Source organism: Lissotriton vulgaris, chromosome 1_1 (genome assembly GCF_964263255.1).
Source record: "Lissotriton vulgaris chromosome 1_1, aLisVul1.2, whole genome shotgun sequence".
Classification (NCBI taxonomy): domain Eukaryota; kingdom Metazoa; phylum Chordata; class Amphibia; order Caudata; family Salamandridae; genus Lissotriton; species Lissotriton vulgaris.
In genome coordinates this window covers 852,846,481-852,864,704 of record NC_141685.1, presented here as the reverse complement: position 1 = coordinate 852,864,704, position 18,224 = coordinate 852,846,481, and the positions used below count along the sequence as shown (strand labels likewise).

The 18,224-nt window shown below is 47.6% G+C and overlaps 1 protein-coding gene across 1 annotated transcript in view; it reads right to left on the bottom strand.

The window, feature by feature from the left end:
- ABCA4 (ATP binding cassette subfamily A member 4) overlaps positions 1 to 18,224 on the bottom strand; it is a 1,055,123-nt gene that overhangs the window by 437,107 nt on the left and 599,792 nt on the right. Inside the window, exons 20-21 of the mRNA XM_086957892.1 lie at positions 17,143 to 17,282; positions 16,327 to 16,464 (exon numbers count right to left, since the gene is read on the bottom strand). Of these exons, the coding sequence (XP_086814018.1) occupies positions 16,327 to 16,464; positions 17,143 to 17,282 (278 nt within the window). The remainder of the gene's footprint in view (positions 1 to 16,326; positions 16,465 to 17,142; positions 17,283 to 18,224) is intronic.

The following is an 18,224-nucleotide window of genomic DNA, read 5'->3' as shown; positions in this document are numbered from 1 at the left end:
GTAATCTACTGCAACATGCAGTTTAGGGTTAGCCACGACAAGTAACTTGAGAATTGTAATTCAATTCCAAGTTTTATTCTTGATAACTGGAAAGCGGCTGTGTGAACGCTTTCCAGTTATCAAGAATAAAACTTGGAATTGAATTACAAGAACAAGAAGTCTTCTCTACTTTTCCTGCAAAAACCGGTGGAAACACTGATATACATGAACTGTATTATAACCATACGTGTGCTAGGGAGTGTTGTGACTCAGATGCAGTAGCCAAGTTTAAAAGGAATAGTGGTTCCTTTTACCCTATAGCACCGTCAAATAAATTTGCATTAATCATACTGTGTTATCTTCTAAGAGGCGCCATACAACCTATAACAAACCACTGCCAAGTCCATTAAGTAACTTGAGAATGGCTATAAAGGCACTCTTGTCATGCCTAGCTGTGGCCAGGAGCCAGTCACAGGGATAAATAAGGTCCAGTTGAACAGTTGCCTCACAGAGGTGAGGCGCAGCGGCCAGGGTGACTGACGCCGGAAGTTGGGGATCACGGTTCGATCCCTGGCACCGGCGGCAGGGGTCTGCCCAGCACCATGTGACTCTGGGCAATAGCTTGCTTAATCTTCCCGAAGGCCCCCAGCGCCGGGAAACCTACGGGTAGCTGTGCGCTTTACAAATACAGGATTATTATTTATTATTATTTCAAGAATTCGCCAGTCCAATGCCAGGGCATATGGTGAACCACCATAGGAATCAATGGAGCGGTCATGATGCAAGGTATACAGGATGCTAAAGATGCTCAAGGATGCTGGAGATGCTGAGCTTGTGGTCACCCCTCGGTCCAAGAACATGGTGGGCAACTTTGGCTTTATGGTTCGATGTCCCTCAAAGCCCGTGAAAAATCCAGCCAAAACCCAGTTCCCACTAGTCTACTGGTCTCCGATTACAGCAAAACCAGCAGTTTCCTAGAACTGGCCGTAACTTCCTTGCTAGGCAACCTATCTGTACTCCGACGACTCTCTCAGGTTCAGCAGACTCGGGCACACATTTTGAAGGTCGGGACTCAGGCTCCCAGACTGCCCTATAGTGGTCAGCAGCAATCAGGTGTTCTTGGCTACCAACTTGCCAAGGGAGGCTCCCTCGGATTGTATAGCCTTGTGGCTATAACAGGGAGTCAGCCTACTGACCTTTGCAGTCACCTTCTCTGTCTGGGGCTCAGAGATGAGTTTTCTGTGAGCGGGACACCACAGGAACAGTGCTTTCTTTGCTAGCCCATGGTGCAGCAGGTGCACTCCAGTCTATGGTGCAGACTCTCTTTACTGGTTCCAGGAAACAGCAGAGCATTCCTTCTTCAGTTCCCTTTCCAGTACAGTTGTAATCTGAGTTCTGGGAGCCAGGTCTCCCACTTTTTTGCACAGGGGGATGCAGTAACTACTAGCCAATGGGCTACCAGTTCCTCTCTCACAGACTGATGACTTTCTGTGAAGTGTGGAATCTAGACTGCCCCAAATACAGCATTCCGCCCACTCCCCACATGGCAGAACCCTTCTCTTAGTGTGTGGAGCTCCCTAGCCAATACCAAAGGTGGGTGCTACACACTGGCACAATGAAACTTGAGGGGGGCCCCTGCAAGGTACGTGGGGGGGGCCCTCCGGACTCAAACAGAAGCTCTCCGTCCAGAATACTGGTCCCTGGAGCTTGGAGCCCCCGCACCGCAAGGGCTGCTGGGGACTGTGTTACGCCCCTGGTGCTATATGCTCACAGAAACCCAGTTTGGCAACAGCTTCTCCCTCTGTTTGAGAAGCAAACCTGTCTGCTAAAACCAAAGAGAAGCCCCTCTCATGTGTGACTGCCATTTGCCCTATAAAGGCAGCTTCTCCTTTGAAGCTCACCTTTTGGGCTCTCAACCTGTTTGGCTATCATGCCAGGAGGAGGGCACAACTCTTCCAATGGCAGGCGCTTTGTGTTCCTTCCTGAGATTCATACATACCTCCCCAGGAGGGAAGAAGGCTGTCTCAAGGACAACATACACTCTGTGTGAAACTGTGAATGGTCACTAGACAAATTTGGGCAACTTTCTAAAGTTGCCATTTGTAGTAAAATATTATGAGATTTGACTTGAGCATTTAGTCAGGGTTATTGAAATGATTCTGTTGATACGTTTAAGTACCATATTTAGTAGTCCAATTCAGACGTTAGCTCTGCTGAGTTGACAGCGTGTAACAGTGTACTTGCCAATGGAGATCCTAGCCCGTTCCACAGTAAAACCGACAGTGGGGGTCTTTTATTGTCAGGATATGTAGGAATACTTGTAAAATGGTCCACAAACAACGGAAAAGATTGCCCCAGCTGCAAAACCCCTGTGGAAAGCATTGTCCACTAACTGTTTGATTGCCCGGCCACTGAGAAATTGGCTGAGCCCTCTCTGTCGGCAGCTTGGCACATGGGATCATCATGTTGCACTCCGTATTCTTAAGTCAGACTCTAGACCTTTTTATCCTGCTGTGTAGCAAAGTACTTGGGTCAAGCTTGGCTGATACGGCGGAAAGCACTTTCAAGGAAGACGTAGCTTCCATTGTACAGACGATAGTCAGGACTGTAGAGTCACAACAGCAGTGTCGCAAAAACTATCATGCACAAGCATTTTCTTTTTAAATTCTAGTAATTAGCCCAAGCAAATTGAAAGTCTCTCCATGTATTGCACTACAAAGTGATGAATTAGTACTTGTTTTTAACTTGATTTTAGGATGATTAACTGTATATTTATTATTATACCTCCTTTTTACCTATACTCATTTTAATGGCTATGGCACCTTTACTCTATGTTGCTTTTATGACTTTTATGTCAAAATAAAGCTTGGGTTGTGATGATACTTGTCCTACATTTTAATACACAACACCCTGCTTTAGGTTTTATAAGGCTTGCCTTAGGGGTTGCTTATACATATTAAAAAGGAAGGTTTGTGTGTTGCCAATTCTTTAAATGGTAGAGTTAGCAGTTGAAAACTTCTCTGCCAGCCAGCAAATGCAGGCTGGCAATTGTGCTTTGCTTTGATTTTAAGAGGGTTCCTGGCCCCTACCTGCACAATAATTGGTAATATCACCGCTGCTTAGCGGGTCCGGGTCTGAGGGCTTTAACCTTTTGCTCGTATTTTGGCCGCCATCTTAGGTGTGGATGTGCCACGCTAGAGACGCAGGACCGAGCGCTCTAGTTTCACGGACCTCATTCGCCCGCCCTTCTTAAACCTTCCCTCTAGCGCGCAGCGGTGCCGCGCAGCGGTCGCGCCTTCCCTGCGCCTGAGTCGTGCCAGAGTCCTGCCCGTCTGCGCCCGTCAGCGACGAGGAAGCGCGAGTCGAGCCAGGGCTCTGGTCACGTGCTCTGATTACCATCATGCCTGCTCAACCCCCATTCAGCTACACTCGGGCTGAACTGTTGTCTATTAGGAATAGGGTCGATGTTGGCTCATGCGGCTCGGTGGACCCCTTATCCGGCCCATTCATTTGTGGCTGTAGGGGCTGGTCCCTAGACAGACCGCTTAGGATTCGATCCTTGGAAGGGAGTGATCCGGTCACGTGCAATAACATCGCGGCCCGTGTACTTCGGATCTGGAACCTGAACGTGAGGTCATTGGTCAAACATCACCAGTTTATATATGACCTCATTGAAAAGGACTCTCCTGACTTACTTCTCCTCACTGAAACCTGGCTCCAGGATTCGGATGCCGCCATTCTCAATCTTACCTTCCCTCCGGAATATACGGTTTTCACATTAAATCGTGCTATGAGAGGAGGTGGCATCGCTATGGCTGTAAAATGGTGCTTAGCCGCGGAATGGAAAGCCCTTGGGCTGCCAGCCTGTGAGAGCGCCCTTTTTAAAGTGTCCTTTAGTCATCATTTTACGCTGAGCGGCATTCTTATCTACCGCCCACCAGGCAATGATACATTCTTCGAGACAGCCCTTGCCGAGATGGTAAGTTCTCTAGCACCTAGCTGTGCAAACTTTAACATAACTGGTGACCTTAACATCCACTTTGACCGCATATCATCCACAGCCATAGACACTTTGCTTGCAGATCTTGAAGCACTGTAACTTGTCCAACTTATAACACTTCCCACCCATTCGGGGGGGACACATTCTTGATCCTTTCTTCTCCACTTTGGAGAGGATGAAAGTGTCTAACCCGATCTCGGTTGGTTGGACCGACCATCTACTGGTGGAAGTCTTTTGTCCCATTGATAATATGCCATTCAAACCGGTGGACAGGCTGATTCTCAAAAGACACTGGCATAAGCTCAAACTTGAGGAGTTTTATAGGTTACTGGAGCAGAAACTCCTGAGCCCTTTTCTGGATGTGGAACAAGGATTCGACCTGTTTTGCAAATGGATCTCGGATGCCCTTGACTCCCTTATACCTATGCGCTGGTCGAAATGTAATTCCAAGGTACCCAGCCCGTGGTATAACGACTCTATTGCTGAGCTTAAAAAAATCTGCCGGAAAGCTGAGAGGGAATGGGGGAAGTCCTATGACCTCAGCCTGAAATCCTTATATTTTGCCAAACTGAAGACCTATCATAGGGCAATCTGCAGAACTCGGGCCGCATTTTATGCCCAGGAATTCCGAACCAGTACCAACCCCTCCAAATTAATTTTTAAGGTCCTTAAAGACCTTATGAACAAAAGAGCCACCTCGGCAGAAATCTGCTCTGACACTCATTGCGAGAGTCTAGCCTCCTTCTTTTTGGAGAAAGTGCAGGTTATCTACGGAGGATTTGACCTGTCTCTGCCTGATCCAGAGTTAGCTAGCCCGAATGTTTCGGGCTATGAGATCTTGACTTCTTTGCCTGATTTATCTTTGGAGGCCTTTGACAAGCTGAGCCTCAGGATTAAATCAGGCTCCCCTCTGGATCCGCTGAAGCCAGCTCAAATTAAGTTGCTTTCCCCCCTGTGTCGGGCTCCGATACTTACCTTGATTAACCTGTCCGTGTCTACCGGAATGGTTCCTCCTGCATGGAAGCAGGCGGTAGTTACCCCAATTTTAAAGAAAGCAAATGCTGATCCGCTCCTGCCTGAGAACTATCGCCCCATATCTCTTCTTCCCTGGACGGCCAAAGTCACCGAGGCTCATGTCAATTCCATCTTGACTGAACATCTTGTCCATAACCATATATTAGACCCGAGTCAAAATGGCTTTCGGCCGGGACACAGCACTGAGACTGCTCTGCTCTACATGACCGAGCATCTGCGTCTGGTGCTTGACTCTGGGCGGACGGCGGCGCTCTTTTTATTAGATCTGAGCGCCGCATTCGATACGGTGTCTCACCGTATTCTGATTCAGCGCCTAGAGGAAGCTGGAGTAGCAGGGACGGCTCTTCAGTGGTTCCGCTCGTTCCTCTCTGACCGTTTCTTTAAGGTGGCTATACCACCCTGCCAGTCCACCTTCCATCCATTGAACCTGGGGGTCCCACAGGGCTCCTCGTTGAGCCCGACCTTATTCAACCTCTACATGAAACCGCTAGCTGCGATCGTCAAACAGTGGGGTCTGACGATGACCTCATATGCAGACGATATGCAGCTGGCGGTGACACTGAGTGGAGACCCGGAAGTGGATGCCCCCAGATTCAGAGCGGGACTTGTGGCAGTGGCAAATTGGCTAAAAACCAATTGTTTACAACTGAATGCCAAAAAAACTGAAGTTATTGTTTTGGGGAAACATGCGGAGCTCTGGGGAGATCAGTGGTGGCCCCCAGAATTGGGCGTCACTCCAGTACCTGCTTCCGAAGTAAAGAACCTAGGGGTATGGCTGGATCCGGCACTTGCCTTCACAGGTCATACGAAGAAGGTTGCTGCCACCTGCTACGGAATCCTGCGAGGACTAGGGCCAATCCTCAAGTTTTTTGACCCCCCCACCCGGCAGCTCGTGGTCCAAGCCTCTGTTCTTTCTCGGCTGGACTACGGTAGCGCACTGATGCTGGGGATAAATCAGGCTGAGGCATCTAGGCTACAGAGGGTACAGAATGCTGCGGCGCGGGCCATTGTTGGTCTTCCCAGGCACTGTTCGGCTTCCAGCACTATTTCTGCCCTTCATTGGCTGCCGGTTAGGCAAAGAATCAAGTTTAAGGTGCTTTGTTTGGCCTTTAAAATCATGAAGCTCTCCTCGCCGCCTGCACTGGCTAACTTGCTCACCCCATATGTTCCTTCAAGATCCTTGAGATCGGAGGCTCTTCATCTTGCGGTCTGCCCCCGCTTTAAACTTAGCAGGATGGGTGGCCGCTCCTTCCGAGTGCTTGCCGCTGGGCTATGGAATTCTCTCCCGGTGCACATTCGAGCTCTGGACAATTTGTCCATTTTTAGGTGTGCTATCAAAACTTTCCGTTTTCTGTACTTGGTTAGCCGTCTCTTTCTTTTTCCCGTGTGTTGTGTTTTAGCACCTGTTCAAGCGCCAGGACGCCCCTTTGCTGGGGCAGCTGTGCGCTGTACAAATAATACAAAAATAACATAACATAACATCAAATGTTGAGTCCACAAGCGACTGTCTAGCTTACAGGCCCTGGGTTGTCCTGGTACAATATACTAGGGGCTTATAAGTAAGTCAAATTATACCAATTTGGGGTGAACCAATTTTACATATATTTTTTAAAGGGTAAGCACTGGAACAGAGGCCTGTTTGGCAGTACTCAGTGCACTTACAGAGTCAAAAACCATCAGCATCATCCTAAAATGTGCAGGTGATCATGCAAAAAAGTAACATTTCCTCATAACATAAAAAACATCATTAATGATATCAGTGTCAATAAGCAATAAAATATGAACATACGTTTTTCTTCTTCTTTGAACATGCTGCAAACGTAGCCTTAAGACACACCAATATGAATTCCCATGACCCAGCACCCCCAGACAAAGTACAAGCTCTAGGAATACTTGATATTTGTGAAAAAGGGGTAGATTGAAAAAAAAAACGTTAGTGGGGCTCCTGTGCAGACTGCCACACTCTTGGCAGCTCCACAAACACGTGGGAACATGTTTGTGGTGCCCCTGCCCTCTGTGGGATACCACAAGTGGTATATACACATTTTAAATTGCCCTTCCAAGGGTTTATGGAGTGCTCCAAGGGCTAGCTGATCGGAGCCCCAAGGCAGCCCGTTGAAATGGCAACTAAGGGGAAACTTTATTTTTTTATTCAATAAGTACCCTGGTTCCACCCAGTGCCCCTACAGTATTTTTAGGGCTCGCAAGCAAAGCGAGCAAAAATCCCTTTCATAGGGTTTCAAAAATGGACCTTGAAATTCCACACAGCTTGTGCATGTGCATTTCAAGGTCCGTTTTGTAGCTCCGCCTATGGCCTATTGGTGTCTGTTATGCACACCAAAGCGCATATGTCTTCAGTTATGGTGGCCAGAAATGGCCGCCATAATTGAAGACAGATGCTGGCAGTGGCGCGCGCGCCAGCACCATTCGTGGCCGTTTTTTGGGGGGGATCCATTTTCACGCGAGCAACTAAATAAAAAAAAACAACCGCTGACGTCTTGTTTAAGTTCTACTGGTATTTCCTGCTCGCCTGTTAATACAATAACTATTTGCAATCTACGTGACGCCAATGAAAAGATGATGCCCCGCCTCAATCGATTATTTACAAACCGCTCAAGGTCTCAGTGTCTGTCCTCGTGGCGAGGGTTGGCCCTCGTGGACAAGCCCAGCAGATAGGCACATAATCCTCACACCCGACCCACGGTCAGAGTGACGGGCCGGCCTGCTTGTTCATGGTAATCTCTGGCACACTCCAGAAGCTTTCCTTAATCCCTCGGCCCGTCACCCCTCCACAAAAGGAATCCGGCAACTGCGCAAACTGAGCGCTCGACACTGATAACATTCCCCTCATGGAGCAGACCCGCCGCTCAGCTATTTGTAGCTGCGTGTCCGAGGTGCGAAATCAGCGTTCATGAGTCGCAAGGGCCAGGCACTTAGGGAAAGCTGTTCAAGCTGGGAAGGTCTTCGCGCCTTTTCTTTCCTTCTCTTTCACTTGCGTGGAGGATTCTGCCTTAATGGTTATGTTTCACATGAAGAGATTCTAATGTGTGTATCAGCTTCTAAACATGTTTCAAGATACCAAGTACACAGATATTCCCATTATCTTGAGCCACATTTTTAGGTCTCGAAGACCTATTGCTGCCAAGTTGCCTCTGAAGCGACCTACACAGGTGGACGAGCGCCAATATCCTAGCGTGAACGCGCACGCCCATCCCCCGGAGCCGTGCACATCTCCGATCTCAGTCAGCCATGCCTCTCTCAGTTCTCAGTTGCGCGCACACACACACACTCTGCATACACACACGCAGGCACACACACACTGCATACACACACGCAGGCACACACACTGCATACACACACCCTCACCCCCCCCACCTACTCACGGGCTCACGCGCACACACACACACAGTCACACACGCGCATCCACACACTCCAAGTGCCCATCTCCTGTCTCGCTAGTCTGATGCACCAAAAACACAGTATTTACACGTCCCCCCCTACTCACCGGGCTGACTCAGGAGTCCCCCGCTGCTCTCGAGGCCGGTCTTTCCTCCTCAGGTGTGCAGGGTTAGCGGCTCAGGCTCTGCAACAGCAGGCGACGCAGAAGGTGATGACGAGCTCCCTAGACGTCCGATGTGCATGCTCACAGCACATGGAAACGCGCACAGCGTGACTTGCTCCCGTACAGCTAAGGTGCATGCTCACGTACAGCTGAGGTGCATGCTCACGTCGTTATCCTTCGCTTGTTTCTGCTTGTATTTATTTCATTTTGCGGCCGCCAATGCTTGTGCGGCCGCCAATGCTTGTTACCTAAAATAAGGAGAGAGCCCGCCACAGCAGAGCGTCCCGCTGAAAGCTCCAGCCAGCGTAGGACGCTCCCTTCGCAGCTGCGTGTCTCAGGCATTTCGAGCAGCAGATGAATCCAGCTCTGATTTAATCACCCTTGTTTTAAGTGCAACCTTTAATGGGAAGCGGATTTCATTGCCGTCCTCGGCTGTTCATCATGAGCTAGCATGCAATCAGCGAAGAATGATCACATTGTTTGAAATATGTCAGTGTGACTGAGTAAATGAGAATGGACACATTGCTTGAAATATTTCAGAATGGCCGGGTAAATAAAAAGTTTATTACATTGCTGTTTTGAGGCCCGCGTGGCCAGGCTGTGACAGACTCGACTGGCCCTGCATTCGGTTGTCTGTATGTCTTGCTAGAAGCTAGCTCGGTTGTGTGCCTGCTGCCGTCCTTTGGGTTGAATCCGCTCTTTACCTTTCTGAAGTTTAAAAAAAAAAAGCACCTGGAGTTCGATAAAGACTCCCATTGTTCAGGTATCGCGACACCTCAGCGTGCGTGATGCAGTACATTAACGGTCAACATGAATACAAAACGGCTAATTTCCCGCTAATTTCAAGTCTTACAACTGCACCACCTACCGGTGCTGTATTTTTCTGTAGGAGGAGGTTGGGGGAAGGGGTGGGTGAGAGAAGGAGGGAGATTTTATCACCAATGCCCGATTCTCTGTATTCATAGCAGTACTGCCACGCTGTGCTGCGCCCAGCTCTATCAGCACAATACTTAATAAGAATGTTTTATGACATTTTATCCCATTCTTCACATGTTGCCTCTGTGATGTGGATACTGAAATCTCGTGCGCGCATGCTCGCACTTATAAACCCCCCCCCCCCCCCCCCGCCCCCGAAAACGGTTTATTGCTTAGTGCAGTGTGTGCCAGTACCCAGGCCCAGACTGACCACATTTGTCGCGTCTAAATTACGCAATCATTCATTTTTATTGAGATTTTGGGGGAGGGAATACGTGCGGGCATGTTTAGAGGCTATCCTATAAAATGAGCTTTCATTAGATGCATACTTACTGTTTGCATGTAAATCTGCTTTTTAGTATACTACATCTGCAGTCATTTTTGTGTACCATCGCTGATGACATTGAATACACATGCCATTGTTGTGGAATCTGACGAACGTCATTACATTTTGCTAGATCCAACGGATGTCATATTGACTATGAAAAATGCTTCTATGTACATGAGGTAGATAATGCACAGTTTGTTTTATCATTCGCAAGTGTGCAATACCTAGTTTTAATTAATCACACCATAAAGTGAATGGAGAAATGCTTGCAAGTAGTCTGACATCTGGCATTCGCTCGGGGTAGCATTCCAACCCATGATTTTCTGCCTGCTGCGCCACTTGAGGCAAAGGCCTGACTTATGAAATTCGGTACTGACTCTCAGTGGCGACGGTAAGTTTAGGAGGGACACACATGCACTCACAGCCATGCATTCACACACACACACAGACACATCCATTCACAACACTCATTACCAAACAGTCATACATGCACGCACCAAACCTTAATTAACCCCTTCCACGCTCATGACGAGCTGGGCTCGTCATAGCGTAGCCTCCTCGCACGCTGATGACGAGCCCAGCTCGTCACGCAAAGTGCGTTTTCGCAAAACCCAGCGTGCGAGCGGAATTCCGCTCGCGCGCATGGTGTTAAACAAAAAAAAACACACGCTTACCAGCAGCTCTGCTTCGGAGGTCCCACGAGGCTTGGGACTGCTGTCTTCCCTCCTTGGCTGGGAAGGCAGCAATCCTAATGTCATCAGACAGTGGGATGGGGTCAGTGAGACTGCTGACCCCACCCACTCTGTGATGAAGTGTATCTGATTGACATTGACCCTGGGCGCATAAAACTGAAGCGCTCAGGTGCGAGGCAATCAGTGACGCTACCCCTCGTCACTGAGGGGAGGGCCTCAGTGACTTTGCTGAGCTGTGAAGGTCATGCCCAAAGGAGCTGTGACTTCCTCAGCCCAGCAAAGTTCTGCACAGGCAGCCAGGAGCCTGCACATTTAGCACATGTCTGACTCCTCGCTGCCTGACCTGAAAATGAACAGTGTCTGTCAGGCTGACCTTTTTCAGCCTACAGACACTGTTCGTGAGGGGCAAAATGTGGGAGGGCGTGGCTTCTCAGCTCCAATGAATCGGCTGTGGCTGCTGACCCTGCTCCTCATGGAAGCAGTCCACCCAGAACTGCTAGACAAGACCTCTTTCAGAAGGGAACACAAGCTACCCCGAAAAGTTTTTCTGCCTTGTTATTCGAGGTATAGATTGGGCCCCATGGTACAGAAGGCCAGGGAACAACTTCTGGACATACCTTTTGCCACATGTGTTGTAACCTCAATCACACAAAAGGTGGTGGGACAAATGCTTGCAAAAAGTCTAACCACAGTCAATCGCTCAAGGTCGAATTGGGTCGGAATGCTACCCCGAGTGATTGACAGTGGTTAGATTGTGTCCAAATTTAAAGAGGCCATCCAGTGTAGAGAAAGACAGTCCTCTTTACTCAGCCCGGCATTGCTAACAGTGACCAACAATAGCCATTTTTACATTTTCTTTTTAGGTCTCGCACTGCGAACCGATCGCAAAGCGATCGTCGCTGCAAGACTCTATTGCAATCATTTCTGCTTACAGGAGCCAAGGGAGACAGGCGACAAGAGATGTGCACGCGCGCGTAAACGGATCAGGTCGCGCGCGCTTCCTGTCTCCCACGGCTCCTTGTAAGCACACACACAGGCACGCACACACATACAGAACCCCCCCCCCCGCTGCCGCGCATACATACACACACACACACACACACACACACACCCACATACACACACATACACACACACACAGAACCCCCCACCTGCCGCCCGCCGCCGCGCATGAACGCACGCACACACACATAGAGAACCCCCCCTCTCCCCGCCATGCGCGCGCGCTCGCACACACACACACACACACACACACACACACACAATATGCAGAAACTGGAATTCCTCATGTCGCAGGTAGCGACACACAATTGAAATGACGAGCACTCTTCGTTATCACTAACCTTTCATGTGACTGCTTAACTTTCCCTGCCGGTTTTGTGCGTCTACGTCCAAGCGATAGTGAATGCGTGCTAGGACGCGCGCACACGCTCCATTCTTCACACTTCCGTGTAGTGCGGCGCGCGCATGAAGTATGCTATGTCGCTGGCACTGCCTGACCATGGATGTGCGCATTTAGTTGCGGTACCTAACAGGCACGGGTTCGAAGGAATAGGGTAACATGTCTCGCCGGGCCCTGAGGCGGCTGAAGGGTGAAGTGCGGGTTTAGGAGCCACTCTGTTCTGGGGACCTGCCGCCGGGGCAAGCTGAGCAAGAGGATGAGGAGGAAGAAGCGGATGTCCCTGTACGGAGTAAACACAAGAAGGGCAAGAAACTTCTGCAAGAGAGAGGAGGCACCAACCTGTTCCAGCTGGTGAGAATGTCCAGCACATTCCAGTCATGGGTTGAAGTGGTGCTACTGGGTGGAAGAGGACTCTGTCCCAGTCCACGTGGGGCTGATCACGACTGGGAAAAATGGGGACGTATACTGTAAGCTTGTATGTGGACTTGGCACTTGACATGAAGGGGCAACAATACGTGTCTAAAGGGATCAATAGCACTCTGAGTAGAGGAACTGGACTTGGCACTTTATATGAAGGGGCAACAATATGTGTCTAAAGGGATCGATAGCACTCTGAGTAGGGGAACTGGTGACAATCGGAGAACTAAAGTTGTCATTATATTCATGAGGAGAAGCAATATGACAAAAGTTGGGACCAATGCTTTAAGTTGACCGGTACGGAGTACCTGCACTTTTATATTTTGAGAGGGAGAGTACCTGCACTTCCAACGAGAAATGCTATACTTTTGATTGGAGATTACCGGCACTTCTCAGAAACAAGCAGGTACTCGGGTATAGAGTACCTGCACTTCTGTTTTTCCATTTCATGCACTGGTTGGGACACCCTCGAGTTACCATATGTCAAGCTTGACTAGCTTATCCAGTTCTTGTTCAAACTTCGCATTGTGATATCTACATTTTAAAAGGGAATGCAAAACTACAGGGACCAAAATGCAAAGTAAAACCCAGTACTTAATGCCTTACTCATACCTATCATGGCGTTCCAAGAGAACTCTGAAGCAGCTTTTAGATGGCCACAATACTGACTGGAGAAGGTGTACAGTTGAGATCAAAAAACACATTGTGGTCATACATATATCTATTGTAGAATTATTGAGCTTCTCACCATTGACAAAGCCACAGAGCAGTCCTATTCACATCTGCTTCTGAGGCACCTTTAAGTAATTGCTAGAGTGCTGCACAGTGAGGTGCAATATGGAAGGTGTTGGGTGAAGTGCCTCCAGTTTGTAAATATGCTCCGAGGGTCGTGCGGCCACTGCTTATTAGCATGAGGTGCTGGCAGTTGCAGAAAAGTAAGAGAAGAGTAGACACTGTTGTTTATGCGGATGCTGCCATTTTATTAGGTCTTAAGTGCAGGCTGCTTTAATATTCTGATGTCGAACATCTTTTGTGAACAATACCATTGTTATTTGTAATATCAATACATCTAAGTCACGTAAATAAAAAACCTGTTGCATTACAAATGCTATAGGTGTCACATTTGCGAAAGTTATAACTATTGGCATTGTAAATGACAAAGCTATTAATTTAGCTATTTTCGAAACCAACACATAAATAAAAAAATTGTCATTTACAAGACCAATAGCTCAAACTTTCCTAATGCGAGACCTATTGCATTGCAAATGCTTGTTAAACATTTGCTCTGGGCTATGCGCAGTTTAGCTCTGCCAGATACTTGTTTGTTTTTAGTGGGGGCCTAGGCAATAGTCCTTGTGGCCCTTTCTGGCTCCCAGTATGCTCGTCCCACCTTGCCCCTCATTATGAGTTTTTTATTTATGGGAGTCATGTAATAACTGTCACAACGTCTTCTCAATGTTGTAAGTTGGATAGCCAATCAAGAGCCACCCATCCACTTTGAATGGGCCAATCAGAGCATATCTGGACACCACCGGTTCAGATATCTCTAATTTTTACCAGCATTAACCCCTTCATGCCCACCTTTTTGAACACTAGTTTCAAGAAAAATGTCTGAATAGATTTATACCAAACAACAAAAGAATAATTCTAAGTAAAATTCTAACTTTTTGCCAAAGTTCGTGCAATTCCGTTCCGCCATTTTTTCTGTATCAAAGAGCAAACTTTTCGACCGGAAATCCCATTTTTCAGAACCCCTTTTTTTCTCGGCACCCACTTGAAAGATCAGTGTGAAACTTTCTGTGACAGAGCAAAAGTACATTAACTTTTTTTGTGGAATGTTTTGTGTAAATTCATGAAATGGCACAAAAATTATTAAAGAAACCAAAAATGCCTTCTCTATGGAAACAATGACCTAACTATATCTAGATAGTGGTGACCGCCACTGTGTGATATAACACAGTGGCGGTAGCCACAGTGAAGTGGGGAGGTGAAAAACGAAGTTTTCTCATTTCAGTTATAAGAGGACATTTTGCTCACATCAACAGTCCAAATTGCTGAATGGATTTACATCACACTTGGCATGGAAGTAGAACTTAACAACAATAACAAACTTATTAGGTTTGTTATAAATACGTTGAGTAGTTTTTGAGATAAAAGAACTAAAACTCAAAGTAGGCTTTAGATGGTTACCACTTTTGAATATCTCTGCTGTTTTAATTCGTGAGTCATTACAAATCATGTCAATCACTTTTGAATTTTTTTACAAAACGTGATTGGCTGGATTAGGGCTGAAGTTTTTTCCTGCCATCTTGGAAGGAATGAGTCAGTTCAGATGTGCGAGTTGTGCACTGTGATAAAAACATTTTCACAGGCATAAGGGGCCAACCGCAAAGGTGTACAATCCCTTCGTAGTAGTCAGGAGTACCTTTGACTGCCAATCTGTGCCTGACTGATGAGTCCCTTTCGGCCTACAAGTTTCAAGCACTGTAAAAACAATTGCAAACAAAGCGAAAAACTAAAATAGGTTTCTGTCTTGGATAGGATGAGGTGGAGCGCAGGTCCAGTATCCAACCCCTCTGCACAGTGCCCATTGTCGGATGGCAACAGGCCTGGCCCAAGGTTATGTACATTAGGGGAGTTGCCTATCTACAGTGAGTTGGCCCAGGGCTATAGCACTTGTGAAGTTATATTTAAGTCTGAGATTCCATAGTAAAGGCATCTTTTGTTTCTCAATACCTTTGCCATTGTTCGACTAATCCGCATAAAGCATTTGCAAAAAAAAGGACATTCCCTTGGCCCAGTCCCTGTGCTCCCCTCCCAGATAGCAGGTTGGGTGTGGAGCATAGCTTCAGGTTAAGCCCTGTGCACGAAACACCCTCTGCACATGGCCAAAGGCTGTGCACATTGGAGTTGGGTGGCCACTGAAGGTAGGACGTAGAGCCTGGCTGCCGGCCAGTCCCTGCAGCCAACCCATGCCGCACACGGCCAACGGATGTGTACAGCATGTGTTGGGCAGCCACTGTGACGTTAGAGCAGTGTCTGGCCGCAGGCCAGGAGCTGCAGCCCACCAGAATTGCATGCAGCCAAAGGCCTTGCACAGCATGTGTTGGGTGGCCACAGCATGCCCAGGGACTGGCCACAGGCCAGCCTCTTCTGTGCATGACGGAAAGCCATGTGCAGCATGGCTTGGGTAATCATGGCAGGATCGGGAGAAGGGCCTGGCTGCAGGCAAAGCTTTTACAGCCAACCCCGCTGCGCATAGCCAAAGGCCATGCACATCATGGGTTGGAGTAGCCGCGGCCCGTGCAGGTAAGAGCGGTGGGAGCCGGGTGGGGGAGGGTTTCGAACGACAACAATGAGGAGAAATTAATTATTTAATTTTCCCTTGTGGTCGTTTGTCGAATATCCCCCCATCGCCCCCGCCCCCCTCTCCCTTTCTTACCTGCACGGGCCGCTGCTGGGTTGGAGTGCTACAGCAGTTTGGCCACATAACACACAACATATCTGAAGTCGACGCCATGAACAAAACACATTGTTGGTAATGTCAGAGGTAATAAATAAGTAGTTATCCTGAGAACAGCACGGTGGTCAAATGTGAGTTATGTTGTGTCTTGTGTGCATTCCAAAATATAACTCAGGCATGTCAGTTATTTCGTGTGTTTGAGCCAAAAACATCTCACATTCTTTTTTTTTGTTTTTGTTTGGCGGGAGGGGATCATGCTATGTAATATACATTGCAGCAATACCTTAACTTCTAGGCATAAAAAAATGCATATTATCAAATTTCAAAGTTACACTGGCTTGGGGATGAGCAAGCTTAACACTCGTTAGGTCATTGCAAGCCATGAAGTCACCCACAAAATAATCAGCAGTACTGGAATGGCAAAGTTGGGCATTTGAGTGCTCACCACCAGTCTCCTACATCCAGTTCATTACCTTGGCGATATTTCAGCAACAGATCCCAGATAGACCTTCGGGAATAGGGGTCCACACCGGATGTTGGCTCATCCAAAACCACAACCTTTGCTTCCCCCACAAATGCCAAGGCAACAGAGAGCTTCCGCTGCATCCCACCTGCAAGACGCAAACAGGGGAAACAAATCAGAGCGTAGGTACAGAGAAGTGTGCACTAAGAGGAGGGCAAAAAACATGTTTGTGTCCAACTATGGTTTACAAAAACTTTATGTGGTCAGGAATCAGCATTCTACCTGACATATTAAGAAAACATACCACAATGTATTGTTCTTTTTTTTATATCAAGCAGTGTCCCACTTACCTTGCCGCTGTTAGTTGCTCATAAGCCTTGTGACGGAGTGCACCTAAACTGAGGGTGTTCTTAACTGAGGGGCAACTTTCTTGAGTATCAGGCTCAACCTATGTCTGTGTTAATACCCCTCATTTAGTTATGCCATCTGATCCTGAGAGGTATATGGCAATACGTCTGTGCTTTTGTTGATTGTGCCTTCTCATGTGGGTATGCCTCAGCATTCTTTTTCTCCAAGTGTCCCCTATCCTACTAACTGCAATTGGAGGCTAGGCCACTGGGTACCTCTATGTGAGTTATCAGCTACCTGTACTTCTCAAATAAATACAAAAAGTTCAAACCACATCATGCTTCAGTAATGCAAATGAACTCTAGCCAAAATGATCCGAAGGCGTGAGCCTGACATAAAATAAACACATTTCTGCCACAAATAATTAAAGTAAAAGTACTTCTTTGAAAAGAGGTTGGGATGAGACATCTATAATCACCTGACAGGTGCTGAGCCTCTTCATCTCTCTTCTGGGGGATGCCAACGTCTTCCAGCATGCCCTCCATCTCCTTCTCCGCCTTCTCCTTGGATTTACCTTTTAGTTGGGCATAGAAGAGGATGTGCTCTGCCACAGTCAGGCTGAAATAAAGGATTAATGGTCAGAAAAGCATTGCATTTATGCACAAAGGAGCTTAGTATGCCTGTATGCCTATCGAACAATAAACAGCAACACACAAGGTAGGTTTCTTTTTTAAGACTTTGAGATAGTAAAGCATTTGTTTAACAACATCATTCATGGGACACATACTATGGCGAAGCAAACCCCAAGGTCTGGTACTTTGGAAGGGAGGGGGAAGGCGTGATACCCTCTTGTAAAGGAAAATTGTCATTTCAATTTATTAAAGAACACCCATGACTTTATGAAAGTAGCTGTAATGTGTGATCTTGCAACGCTACTAGCCAGTCATGACCTCCTAATGTTGTAGCTGGGGACAGGGGTTTTATCGCCATAGCCTGAAAGCAGTTTCGACACTGAGCGACAAGGTCATAGAGTAGTCTGTCTTAAGCAGTTCGATGTGAATCAAACGAGGGAGCAGTGCTTAATTTGTAAAAAAAAAAATAATAAGTGCCAGGGCTCTCGTCAGGATGTCACTGCAGCTTGCACCACGCATCGCCCCTGACATGCTGCCAATGATAGTAACAACACAACTAGTAACCATCACACTACAAGTGTGACAATTCTGACTATTTCAGGCCCCCAAAGCTATAAGAATGGCTTGGGTGGCAGGTAACAGTAATTTTTAATGTACATTGAATTTATAATTAACTTTTGTTGTCATCCACTCTACATTCCCCAGACAGCGCCACCTTGAGGCAGACTCTCACAAGCGCTGTGTGGACAATTAAGTGTTGATGTCGAGCAGCGGAAAGCACCGGCTCAAATGAAGCACTGAGAGTGAGTGACTGTTCATGTGACTTTAGCAGCGGCTTCAACCAACAACCGCAATCCGAGGCAAGACAGGTCGTACCGGGATCCAGCGTTTTCCCAGATGGCTGTAAGGGTGGGGTGGGCCGGTTTTG